This window comes from Chinchilla lanigera, unplaced genomic scaffold (assembly GCF_000276665.1).
Source record: "Chinchilla lanigera isolate Chin_1 unplaced genomic scaffold, ChiLan1.0 scaffold00019, whole genome shotgun sequence".
Lineage (NCBI taxonomy): Eukaryota > Metazoa > Chordata > Mammalia > Rodentia > Chinchillidae > Chinchilla > Chinchilla lanigera.
In genome coordinates, this window is record NW_004955420.1 from 13,802,659 (window position 1) to 13,815,707 (window position 13,049).

The 13,049-nt window shown below is 52.1% G+C and overlaps 1 protein-coding gene across 1 annotated transcript in view; it reads left to right on the forward strand.

Moving 5' to 3' along the window:
* Window positions 1-13,049, forward strand: part of Xxylt1 (xyloside xylosyltransferase 1) — a gene marked incomplete at its 5' end in the record, with an annotated part of 140,321 nt that overhangs the window by 21,268 nt on the left and 106,004 nt on the right. The window contains 1 exon segment of the mRNA XM_013513577.1: window positions 5,870-6,017. Coding sequence (XP_013369031.1) covers window positions 5,870-6,017 — 148 coding nt within the window.

Consider the following 13,049-nt stretch of genomic DNA (forward strand, 5'->3'; position numbering starts at 1 on the left):
ATATCACGGCCCATTGTGGGGCAGATGTCCCTGCTCAGTGACTTTGTGACACGCAGAGGCCTCTTCGATTCAGAAGTGTTTAATCTGCCTTGGGTGTGGTTGTTTTAGTAACTTCAGCCGCACTGTCTGCAAATAGGTCCTTCATGCTACACATGAGGGGTGTGGCAGGAGCCTTCTCTCGCCTGAGCAGCCCCTAGCAGAGGCGGGGTCAGGGTGCGCTGAGCACGCAGAGGGAGGACCCAGGCCTGCCTTCACCCACAGAGCGTGGCAGGGCCCGCAGCTTTGATGATTGCCTGCTGTGTCTGGAGACGACATAAAAGCAGTGCAGTCTTTTCTCAGGTCTACCATGTGTGCTCTAAAAATACGGTAACTGTTTAAATAAAAAAATTACTACAGTGAAGGATGCATTCCCACGGATCTCTCTTAAAATCTCCCTCCTCGTTTCAGATACACTGATCTCACCGTTCTTGTCACTTTGGCAAGCAGTTCTGGAAGCCTTCGTTCGTTGCCCTGTCGTTGCTGCCTCGATGTCCTGAATTAATTCAAAATGTTCACCCGTCAACGGTCATTTTGGCTTTGGGGAAGCTCCAGAAGTCTTACCATGTCAGATCTGGCGACTGGTGGATGAGAGCATGGTGTCGTGTTTTTACCATCCTGCCTTTCTGTTGGATAGCCCTGGGCGGCAGCATGTAACTCATGAGAGAGGACTTCAGAGCTGTGTCAGAAAGTGTCAAGGATGACGGGATGAGTGTGCCTGAAATGAGGCGGAGTAAATGCAGGGGTTGCATGGCAGCGAACCTTTTATTATAAAACCATTTTCAGATTTAATCATTCGCTGCATTTTTTGATCAGACCTTGTAGGTGCCCTGCGTGGAAGAGGCATTCTAGCTGTAACGATGTCCACTGTGCTTTGCTGAGTGCCCGCTGCATTGCTCATGAAAGCTCCTAAGACAGTCGCCATGGTTCGTTCCTTTTCTTTTCCCGTGGTGCAGGAAGTTGAACCCAGGGCCTCAGCCCGCTAGGCAGTGCTCCACCACTGAGCTACATCTCCAGGCTTCTCTCCCATTTGTAGGGGAGCTGTGGCCCAGGAGTGTTTCCACCCAGCTTGCCAGGCGTCTAGGTGGCATCTTAGCAAGGAACCCAGGACTGTGCTTCTGCCTCTGAAGTCCTAGCGTCCCCAACTCCACTGTTGTCAGATGTCTCCCGTGCAAGATGTGACTGCATGGAGTTGTGCTTGCCACTCCTGCTGGGCATTTCTGTTGCTGCTGGCGGCTGCCTGGCGGAGTCCAGATGTTGTCACAGCATCCTCCCCTCCTTCCAGCGCTCTGGCAGCCAAGACCTTTCGCTGTTCCTGCAGGAGATGGGTCTGACACTCAGCTGGGTGCGCCAGCAACCTTGAGTCAGGGTAGCCTTCCCTGGGCTTTATGCTGTCACCATCCCCTTCTGCAGCTCTTCGGGGACAGTCTCCTGCAGGCCTGCCCTCCAGCCATCTGGGCACTGCTGCTGGTCTCACGCTTTCCTGGAAGCCTGGTGTCTTTCTGTGCCTAGCGCCAGCCCTCACTACTGCCCTCCTGGCTCCAGGTGCATAGCCGAGAGCTGAGTTCCAGTGGGGCTTGCCCAGCAATAAGGGAGTTTTCCCCACCAAAGGGCTTGGCGTCTCTTTAGGCTTCAGTGAATGTGCCCAGGAGCTGAGGCCTGGCTGGCAGAGGTGCCTTGTTCCTGCCTGGCACCGAGCTCTGCCATGGCTGGCCACTCTGTCTCCATGTTAGAAGTGTCAAGAGCTGCTGTGCATGGTGTAATACAAGGCGAGATTCCCCTGTCCCTCTCTTCCTCCCTCTTTTGAAAACTATCTTTTCAGTTGGGTCAAGTCTTTCTAAAGTCCTGATGTTACAGGGTGCTTTCTTCATTACATACCTTATTTTGGACAGTAAAGTACTGTTTGTGACACCTTAGCCTAAAAAAAAAAAAAAAAAAAAATCCTAGCTGTACTGAATTTAGATGCTTCTAAAAATCCCTTGACAGAACTAATTAAAAAGAAAAAGGAGGCAAAGAAATTGAACACACATTTAGCAGTTATTCCTTGTGGGTGGCTGACCTCAGAACTGTAAGTGTGAAGTGTTGTTATAAACAAACCTTTTAAAGATTGCTAATAAAAGGGAGACTAGTGGGTGGCTACAGATGCGTGAACACGGGCTGGTGAAAATGCCCAGCTGCCTGGCCCGTCTGAACACAGGCGATGCCGTGGGGTGGGGTGACGGTGCCAGTACCAGGATCCCCAGAGTGTGTCGCGAGCTGCATCACTCCAGGTGGCACCCTGGTGACTCAGCCCAAGGCAGGGTGACAGAGGCGGTAGTGTTGATGCACACGAAGGGTTTCAGGAAGCAATTATTTTGTAGGCTGGCTGTGAGAAATACAGCTCTTTATAACGAATGGAACTCTTACATTTTAATATGTACATATCAACAAATGAATAAAGGTTGCCGATAGTGATTTGACTTTTTGTTTGCGTCCATCCCTAAAAAAAAAAAAAAAAAAAAATCATACGTTTCAGTTGGTACAGACCATTGCTTTGGATCCTGTCATCAGCCTGTTGCCTTCAGTACAGGTGCTAGTCTGTCTTCCTCGCCGCCTAGTTTATATGGTGAATCTTCCTGCCGCTCCTGAGGCTGGGGGCTGGGAAAGGAGAAGGAAAGGAGAGAGAGGTGGGCTGTTTTCTCTCTCTGTCACCTCTTTTTTCACTCTTGCTTGTGCCCCAAGCCAGGCACCAGACCTTGGTCTGGGCTGGGGCTCCAGCTTGTACCAGACGGGGGTGCTGTTCCCAGGCAGGTCACAGGAGGCAAACCAGTTTTTGTTTTTGGGAGGACCAGGCATTTGGATTCACACTGGCAAGTGTCTGTGATTTGCTTCTTGCTGCATGAGTGTTTTCCATGGAACATACTAATTTATCTTTAAGAGGATTTATTACATGAAATATTCATGGGCGCGGGCTTCACAGCACAGCTCTTGGAACAAATGTACTGAGTACAGTTTGTCCTCAGAAATCTATTAATGCTGATGGGTTGCAATTGTCGCCTGTGAAGCTTTGGGGTGATCTGGGGCCGGCGGGGGAGCAGGCTGGCTGCTGCTAGCTCTTTACCTCCCTGGTTTGGCTGCCGCTATGGCAGGCCCTGCTCTGCGTATACGCGGGCACACGCCTGTCCTTTCTCTCCCTTTCTGATGAACACAAAGACTCCGCTTCTGTGAGAGCCTCTTGTCAGCTCCCAGCTTCTTCTCTCTTTCCAGCTGCTAGTGATGGCTGGGAGGTGTAATAAGACTCCGTGGAAAACAGTGGCTCATGAGTGATGGCTGATCTGGGAGCAGAGAGGGGGTTCAGGGGACCAGGGGGAGCAGGGCAGGATGCTCAGGCTTAGGAGCAAGAGCAGCTTGCCAACCCCTGAGATCACCCTCATGGCCACTGTAGGAGTTTGTGTTGCCATTTGTGTTTTACCCAGGAAGAGGTGGAAGTTCAGGGAGGCTCAGGGACTTGCCCAAGGGGCAATTCCTTCAGTCTAGCAAACCGGTGTTGATGAGCTGGGCAGCGTGAGGCCAGGGGCTAGACACAGGATGTGGTGTGGTCCCAGCCTTTGTCCTCAGGAGTATCATCTTGCAGATATGGAGACAGACTCGGGGGGGCAAGTCCAACAGGGTCAGTGGAGCCCCATGTGAAATGGGGTGCAGGAGGAGCCTGGGGGACATGGCGGGTGCAGTTGGGCTGAATGGGAAGGTCGGAAGACTGGATAGGAGTTTACCAGGCAGATGGGGGCTGGGAGAGAGGGTCCAGAGGTGGGAAGAGCAAGGACATAGGACACAAAAGGATGGCTAGTAGGGCAGGGACTGGAATGTCTGCTTCATTTCAGTCCAATCCCCCGGGGAGGGGAGGCAGAGTCACTACTGCAGATGATCCTAAGCCTTGCTCGGGAATTTGGACTGTAATCAAGGGCAGTGAGGAGCCATTGCGTGTTTGAAGCCAACGGGAGAGACAGAAATTGTGTATGTGGAAAATGACTATAGACGTGCAAGAAGGGCTGCTGGGAAAGATGAGGTAAACTTGCCAGGGAAGTCGCAGGGGCAAGACGCAGCCAGGAGAGGGGTGCGGGAGGTGGGACATACGTTGAGATTTGTGTGGGGAAGTAATGAGACTGGACTCCTTATCTCAGGCTGAGAGGCCCCGAGAAAGAAAAAGCCAAAGTCAAAGCAAAAAAGCAGCCAGAAAAGGGATGAAGGAAAACAGTGTCTTAGAAATGTCAGAAAACTTTCTAGAGGCTTTTTAAGAGAGCTAACATACAACAATTTAACAATTGTTTAACAAGTTAACAATTTAGGGAGTGATGAGAACCAACACGAAGGACAAGTTTTTCCAAGTTGAACAGTGTTCTGGAAATTTAAGAACCAAGGATAAAAGTAAACAAGTGAACTAAGAGAACTGTAGGTTAAAGAGAAATGTATGAGAAATAAGATATATAAGAACTATGAGCTACAAGAGAAATACAGATCAGAGACAGAACCCAAAGCAGGGGGAAGCAGACAGGTCAGTTTATGGCCACTGCAGGTCTTGGGCTTGACTTTGGTGCCATGGTGGTGGAGCAGCCAGTGGCGCTTGGCAGCTTGTCCTGTCCTGTCTGCTACTCGGGAAGCGGATGGTGAAAGGAGGCCACCAGCAGATCTCCAAGGAGGGCAGAGGCAGGAGGGAGAACGTCGGGCTTCTGGCGTGAGCGCCTGATCTGTGCCGTGGAGCGATCTCAGTGCTGGGGGACAGGTGGAGCCCCAGGGAGAACCTACGAGAGACAGGAGTAGTGGGTGGGGTCATGTGGTATCGTCTAAGGCCAAGGCTGATATGGGATGGACTTCTAATCTCTGGGAATATTGTCCCACGGAAGACCAACCCAGGGTCCTATCAGTACTCCCATCTTAGACATTGTTGCTGTCTCCTCCCTTGCTGTCGTTGTGGAGGAGAGGAGGTGTTGATATTGGGAGGAATCCAGGGACCAAGGTCAGGTCCTGACTGTCCTTGTTAGCTGTGTGACTTGGGCAGCAGGATCATCCTGGGAGAGGCCTCTCCTCTCTCACTTGGAATCTGGAGGCGAGACCAGTGAATCTCCCTCCCTGCAGCCGAGGTAGTCATGAGGGTCAGAGCGCGTATGTGAGAGCACCTCATACCTGCGAAGCTGGGGCTCCCCGGGACTTCTGAGTGCTTTGAGGAAGGCGGTGGCTGGTTACTCCTTGTCCCTCTTACAGCACCTCCGGAGGGTCTAACAGAATACTCCAGGAATGCTGCTGGAGTTAGCAGCTAGTTTTCCTCAGCGCTTAGCATTTCCTAGTGCCTGGATCCGCCCCTTGTTCATCCTCCTGGACAAGGGAGGTGGAGCTGGGGCATCTGATGGGCCCATGGCACACATGTAGTGGCCCCTAGGAGGTGACAGTGGCCGGAGCAGCATTAACACCCAGCCATGCTGAGGATCTTTAGTTCTAGGATCTGATGCTTTAGCGTGGCTTTCTGTCCCTGGATGCCCAGCTTCCTTCAGGGTGGCTTGGCGTGAGGTTCAAAAGTGGAAAGCTCTACTTATCCCCACCCTCACTGTCACTTCTCTTCCCCTGCTTATCCCCACCCTCCATGTCCCTGTCCCCAAGCCAGCCTTCGTGCTGCCTCCACGCAGTCCCTCCTTGTCCTCCCTTTCCTTATTCTCGTTTGCCCCGCTCCCCCAGCTCCTGCTCGCAGTCCTTGCAGGTTCCTTTCTGTTTCTGCCTCCTGGGTGCAGGTGTGTGTCGGGCGCCTACAGCCCAAGGTGAGGTCCGATTGGCTGACTGCTGGGTTTTCCTGCTCCTGCTACAGGTCATCTTCCACGATGTGGCTGTGTTGACGGACAAGCTCTTCCCTGTGGTGGAGGCCATGCAGAAGCACTTCAGTGCTGGCTCAGGGACCTACTACAGTGACTCCATCTTCTTCCTGTCTGTCGCCATGCATCAGATCATGCCCAAAGGTAATGTGGGTACCATGTTGGGAGCAGTGGCCGCAGGTGTCTGACTCTGTGTGCATTTCCCTGCTCGTGCACAGCTCAGAGGAGAAGCTCTGCTGAGACATGGGACAGAGGTGAGGAGCCATCTCGCAGGCCACAAGGCTCCCTGTGCTAAGAATCACGGGCAGCCCTGGGTTGGGTAGCTCCTGGGGCTCACTGCTAAGGACATAGTGCAGATTGCACAGTGTGGTGTTCCTGGCTACAGGGGACCTGGGCTACAGCTCTGCTCCTGCCCTTTATACACAATACCTTCTCCCACCCCTGCTTCTCTGGGACTTAGTTTGCTCATCTGTGAAATGACAGGCTAGGCTGGATGACCTACATCCAAAGATATGCTGTCTAGTTTGAATCTATACTTGTCTGATTTTAAAAGCTCAAATCTGGACTGAGAAGCACAAATTATAGACCCGGCAGAACTTGTTTTGAAACTGTAATGTGTGTTAAAAGGGTCTGTTGGGCTTCTGTCCCTCTAGAAAATAAGAGGTGAGGTCATCTGGTGTGGGAGGGTGCAGCATATGGGGCGGCCGGCAGTAGCAGTCATCCTTGACTGGAACCTGTCAGGGGGTCGCCTTTGTGGAGCAGATTCTCCTCCCAGTGGCCCTCGATTGGTTCTGTTGCCCTGGCAATCATTCAGCTTCTGGTCAGGGTGGACCATGGCCTGAGGCCTTAGGGGTGAGGAAGGTGTGCTGGGGCCTTGGGGCAGCACTTACGAGGATTGTGGCTTGGTTTTTGGACAGCTTCCAGACCTGGCAGGCCTTGATGGTCTCTGCAACAGCCAGCCCACTTGGTAAAGGCCTGCTGCTCTTGCCTGGCAGACCGGAAGCAAAGGAAGAGTCAGGAGCCACTGGTCCACCGGACACTCAGGGTTAAGAGGAGGTCCCAATGCTCCACAGTCAGGAAGTGACCCGGGCAGCACGGATTCCTGTGGCCTCAGGGCTGTTTGGCGAGGAAGCCTGGCCATGCCACACTTACCCACCCGCCCAGGTCCCTCCGGGCCAGGCCTTTGGAATGGAATGCTGGGGATTTTCCGGAGGACACAGAGTTTTCAGACATTAGCACTGACTTGAGTTGATCGTGGTTCTTTACTGCCGCCTTTTATGTATTTAGGTTTTTTTTTAAATCATAGAAAGTGCTTTGTGCTGTGGTTGGTGGTTTTGCTCTAGTGTGGTGACTACATTCTATTTTAGTTATTTTCCTTTCTTTGCCAGCATTCTTGTCCTCCAGGAGAGTGAGCATGGGGCATATGTTGAGAAATGGAGAGGGGATGGGAGGAAGGTTGGCTGCTGGGGGAGGGGAACGCTGGACCCCAGCCTCGTGACCATTGGAAGTCACATGGTGGTGGAGAGCTTGGGCCTGGGAGCCAGGCACCCCCGTCCATGGCAACCTGTCACTGGGCAGCTGGGTGGCTCTGCTGAGTTACCGAACTCTGCCCTTCGATCTTCTCATCTGTACAGTGGAGATGACCACAGTTCACACATCTTCTAGGGTGACCTTATGAGAATTAAATGGGTTTGTATTGGTAACGGGCTTAGGACAGCACCTGGCACGTGGTAAGCCCCCTCACTGTTGGCCTGTGTCCCCTCTGGGAATTAGTCGCCGCATCTGTGAAATGGGGTCTAGTAGCCCTGACCTCAGGATTAACAGGGTGGGACCCATGGCAGCACTTAGCACCTTGCCTGGCATGTTGGGTGCCTGTGCATTGTTGCTGGCTGTTTGGGTGGCTGCGGTGAGCCTGAACTCCACGCACAGTAGCAGGAGGTGCAGGTGGGTTATTCTCATACTCTTGGGTCACCCACTCTGTCTTTTGGAAACAGCTTCCTGGTTTTGTTTTTGTTTTGAGTCAGGATCTCAAAAGAGTGAGTTCAGGCTGGCCTTGAACTCACTATGTAGCCCAGGCTGGCCTCAAACTCACAGCGATCTCCCTGCCTCAGTCTCCTGAGTGCTGAGATTATAGGCCTATACTACCACGCCTAGCTTTGGAAGGAGCTTTTGACAGGGCGGCTCTGTCTGTTTTCTGTGGCTAATGACATAGTTCCACAGGTGGGTAAGTTATGAAGAAAAGAGGCTTATTCCAGCTCACAGTGCTCGTCTAAGGTTGAAGAGCTGAATCTGGTCCTGGCCTTGTGTGCAGAATCCCCAGGTGGCAGTCATCGTGCAACAGGGGTCAGGGAGTATGTGTGGCTTGTGTGCACATGCATGTGCGTGTGTATATGTGTGTATCTGGTCCCTCTCCCTCTTCTTATACAGCCACTAGGATTCAACCATAATCTCCATCTCTCCCAGGCCCCACCTCTAGATGCCTTCATTAGATTTCTGCCTCATGATGGAGATTACACTCCAGTGTGAGCTTTGGAAAAGACAAGTGGTATTCATATCATGGCGGGGGAACAAGGGATACTTTGTATCATCCTAGATAGGACAAGCCACCTCTTGTCCTTAGGCGAGGACCAAACTGTCTGACTGTGCTTACCCGTCATGAGGCAGAAGAAGAATCATGTAGCTAAAAGTACTTCACCGCTCTCTTAGGCTTTCCATAGCTCCCAGACCCCGGGTCCTGGTCTCACAGGATGATCACAGCCCTTAGCCTCAGCTTGTCATGTTTCCTGAGGAGATCCATGTGGCTCCAAAGACTAGGCATGTGCAGCCTGTCGTAAAGTCTCTGACAGTGTCAGGCTTGGGGCCTCTGTCTGCAGTGCCCACGTCCCCTCTCGAGGCCCAGCGTGATACTTGCTATGGCAGGAAAGAGTGGTGATGGGTGGGGGTGGCCCAGGGCTACTTCTGATGTTCCCCATTTCCTGGTATCATGGGAGCCACTTCCCAAGAGCCCTTATTCCAGCAGTCTTTCCTGGGGCCATGCTATCCTGAGGCTGAGGAAAGGCCATTTGACCACGTGGGGGACGTTCTTGGGTCTGATTTGGGTCCATGGTGCAGGATGGGAAAGGCTGGGCAAAGCTTGGATGATTCACATGCAGGTGCCTCTTAGCATAGGTCCCCGTTAGCTTGTGGGAGGACGGAGACATGGCCAGAAACCTGCAGGCTAGGGACAAAACCCCAAACCCACCAGGAAAGCCCAGGCTTCTATCCATTCCCGCTGCACATCCCGAGACACCGAGCTCTGGCCTGGTGAAGAAAGCCTGTAAATTCTTTCCTTTTTTTTTTTTTTTAAAGTTAAATTCAGCAAGTGTAATAGAAACCATATTTAGTTTGGATTTCTTTGTTCCGTGCTTTTTGTACTTGTGCTCCCAACCACAGGCGCTGTTTAGTGTTCTCCCCTGTTCTCTCACATCAGCTTCATAGAGGAGAGGCTTTTACCGCTGGTTGGTGGAAGTCAGTAACTGTTCAGCGTGAAAGTGACGCATGTTCGTTAGCTGGCTCCAGGCAGACGTGTTCCTAATGGCACAGGTACCGCAAGGGCATGTGCATGCATGTGCACCCTGGGGTGTGGGGACAGGGGGACCCAGGGTGGCCTCTTTTCCACCCCCACCCCCTGCAGCCTTGACACCCAGGGAAAGCAGACACGAAGGCCCCAAGTTCAAGTGAAACTATTTTCTGGCAGCTCCGATGGAGCAAATCTGAGTCTTGTGCTGAAGAGGGACAGCTGAGCACATTTGTCATAAAGTGCTAAAAATAGTGACATGGCGCAGGCCACATTCTGCTCGTGCACTGCCAGAAGCTCTTCCTCAGCTAATGAAGAGTCGCTGTTGGCAGCACAGGGACATTTTCCCTTTCGGTCCTCTCCATTGCAGTCTGACCTAACTTTCTAGGATCCTCCTTAAAAATTCTGGCCCTCTGTCCAAGGTGTCAGCTGGCTTCTATTATTGCCACGAGGTTATGGTTGCCAGCTGTGTTCCAGGCTGGCATTCCAGTCCCCAAAGCAGCCACAGGTTTGTGCTGCTGCCCGGTCCATCCTCAGGAGAGTATGTGTGTGAGCAGCGCTCCCAGAGCCGTGATCAGAGGTCAGCATAGTATCACGTTAATATTTTCCCTTAGTTATTGCAGGATGATCAGACCCACAGTCTCCCAAAAGAGTGGATGGCAAAGGCTGAAATAAATGAGACAATTTTGAAATGATTTTAGGGCTCCAGGAGGGTTCAACCCTCTCACAGAATTCAAGATTCTCTTGGTTAAGACCAAAAACTTCCCTGGGTGGCCTGTATTTATTTGGTTTTCAAACAAAGGAGGGGGATACTGAAGAATCCAGAATACTGCAGGAATCTGGGCAGGACTTGGGAATCCCTTTCAGGACTTCTCCAGGTGATACTTTATGTTAATTTAGGAGAACTATGTGTTATCTCCAGGAAGGCCTTCACCTGAAGGAGTGAGATCCCTGCAGCTATAGTCTCCTTTAGTTAATTGGGGTTGGGGCCGGAGATCCCCAGCTGTGGCCTTATCTTGTCCTTTGAGGTGTCCCAGCTTCACAGGCCAATACAGGCCTCAGTGGGGACCAGTGACTCATGGAGGTTCACTTATGACAAGCCTGCCACCCATCTCCAGTCAAGGTGCCAAAGCCTGGGGAAACTCACTCATAAACATGAAAAGCCAATTGGTTAACATTAAATCTTCCTCAGAGCTGCTTGACAGTGGTCTCCATCAGCATAGCAGCCTCAGGGCTGTGTCTAGACTTTGGGAGACCTAGGGGCTCCTTTGTACGGAGACTGGACCCCATCCATACTTTTTGTCAGAGTGCAGAGGGGAAGCTTTGAAGGGTAGGGCGAGGGCCTCGGGCCAGACCTTGAAGGCTGGGGGTTCAGGAGGGAGGCACCAGAGCAGGCCTTCGGGTGCGCTTTTCTGATGGTGTCGAGCCCCAAATCTGTGTCCAGTGTGTGCCAAGCACCTCTGAGGGTGGCGTTCATTGTGCGTCTCCTCTTTGTCCCTGCCTTTGTGAGTAGAATGCTCAGCTTCCCTTCTCAGTTATAATAGTTGCTGATGACCGGGGCCTGGTGGTTAGGCATCAGGGCTTGAAGTTGGGCCTTGTTTTTTTCTTTCCTTACCCACTTACTGTGGCTTTGGAGGTCCTTTGCAATGCTCTGGGCTGTGCTCAGGCAGGGAGAGAGAGAGAGAGCGAGAGAGAGAGAGAGAGAGAGAGAGTGTACGATATAGGGATGCAGTACCTCAACTCCCCTTGTCTAGCCAACTCCACGTTGGCATTGTTTCTTGCTGGCTCTCACTCACTTGTCTTGGTCCAACGTGCGCTCTGCTGTCCCGCTTTCTGAGCCGGTGGGGCTCTTCCTCCCCTAGTCCCTAGCACTCCTGCCTGTCAGCCCTGAGGGTAGGCTCTCTAGGCACAGTCTGAGCGTGCAGACCCTTGTAGAGTCTCAAGCTAGGTGCCATGGGACTGATACGACACAAGCCTTAACAGCCTTGTGAAGTCTGATGCTCCGAGTGGGTGAGGAGGCACGAGAGTGACTCCCAGCCGTGCAGATTTGAGCCCACAGTGGTGCAGTGAGCCCGCTGAGCAGACAGAGTCCACCCTGTGTGTGTGGAGTGCTGATGTGATGACAGGTCCTCCCTTCCTTCCTTCCTTCCTCCTTCCTTTTTTCCTTTCTTCTTCCATCCCTCCCTCCCTCCTGTTTCCCTCCCTTCCTCCCTTCCTGCTTCCATCCCTCCCTCTCTTCCTCTTTCTTTCTTGTGCTGAGCGTCAAACCTAGGACTTCCTGCATGCTAGGTATGCACTCTGTCCCTGAGCTACATCTGCAACCTGACAGAAGAGTTTGGGAGCTGCTTGTCTCCCCCGAAGCTAGCACAGGCCTCATCTGCCCTGACCCTGTGGCTTTGGACTTCTCTGTCTGTCACACCAGTTTGTTCCTGTGGCCAGGACCCCCTGTCTTTGCAGCAGGCTTAGCTGGGTGCTGTCTTAATGCCACTCACACTTCAGCTCTGGGACCTGGCGTCCCTAAAGGTGTGTGAGCCATGTGAGGGAGGACGGTGACAGTCTCCCTTCTGCGTGGAGTTTGAGGAGTCAGATGCAGTGCTGAGTCATGTCAGAAGGCTGTCAGTTGCAGTCATGAGTCACGGAGCTGTGATATTTGGGGGCTGACCGTGCATGGGATTGGAGTAGACTTGCGATTGGGAGCTGACTCGGAGGCTCACTTGTAAACTCTCGGTCCCAGAGGCCCCGAGGAACCTTAGATGCTTCCCCTGTCCCTGCCCTCCTCCTCCTTTTTTCCTCCCCTTCTCTCCTGTGACAGAGTGAGATTCATAGGAGTCATCAGTAAGAGGGATTATTACAGGAGGGACGAGAAGAAGAAAACCAGCGGCTCTGGGGACCTGTCTGTCTGGTTTTTCCTTTTCTTTCCGTCTCTTATGATACCTTTGCCTCTGTCTACATGTCACTATTTTCTCCTCTCTCCAACAGCTTTTTATTTTTCAGGTTTATTTTTTTCTGTTTCTGAGCTGTCCAAGTATGGCTGTGCTTTGGTTTGTCATGCTGTCCCCATAAGAGGTGTCCTATCTTCATACTTCCATTTCAGATCTGACAGTCACCTGGCTGCCCTCGGGGTTGCCAGTGCTTGATTGTTGTGTTGCACTAGTCCATGTCGCTGAGGGCAGAGCAGGTGGGACCATGTGGTTCCTAACCCAGTGGTGTGGGCCTGCGCTTTCAGCAAGGGTGTGGGGTGTGACTGCTGCTCCCTGAGACACAGCAGTGTTGGACTGGATGCCGGGCCAGGCAAGGGAAGAGTAGGGAGGGGAAGGATGTCGGCTTACTTCTGATGAGTAGCATTTTATGGTGTGGGTGTAGCACGAGGTACTTACCCATTCATCTGCTGAATGACATCTGGAATGTTTCCAGCTTTTGGTAATTATGAAATGAAGCTACTATCACATTTATGCACAGGTCTTTTTGTGAGGATACATTTTTATTTCTCTGGGATGAATGCAGGAAGTACAGCAGCTGGGTCTTACGTGTTTAATATTATAAGGAATTGCCACATTTTCCAGAGCAGCCATACCATTTTACATGCCCCAGCAGTGTGCGAGGGTTTCCCCTCAGACTGT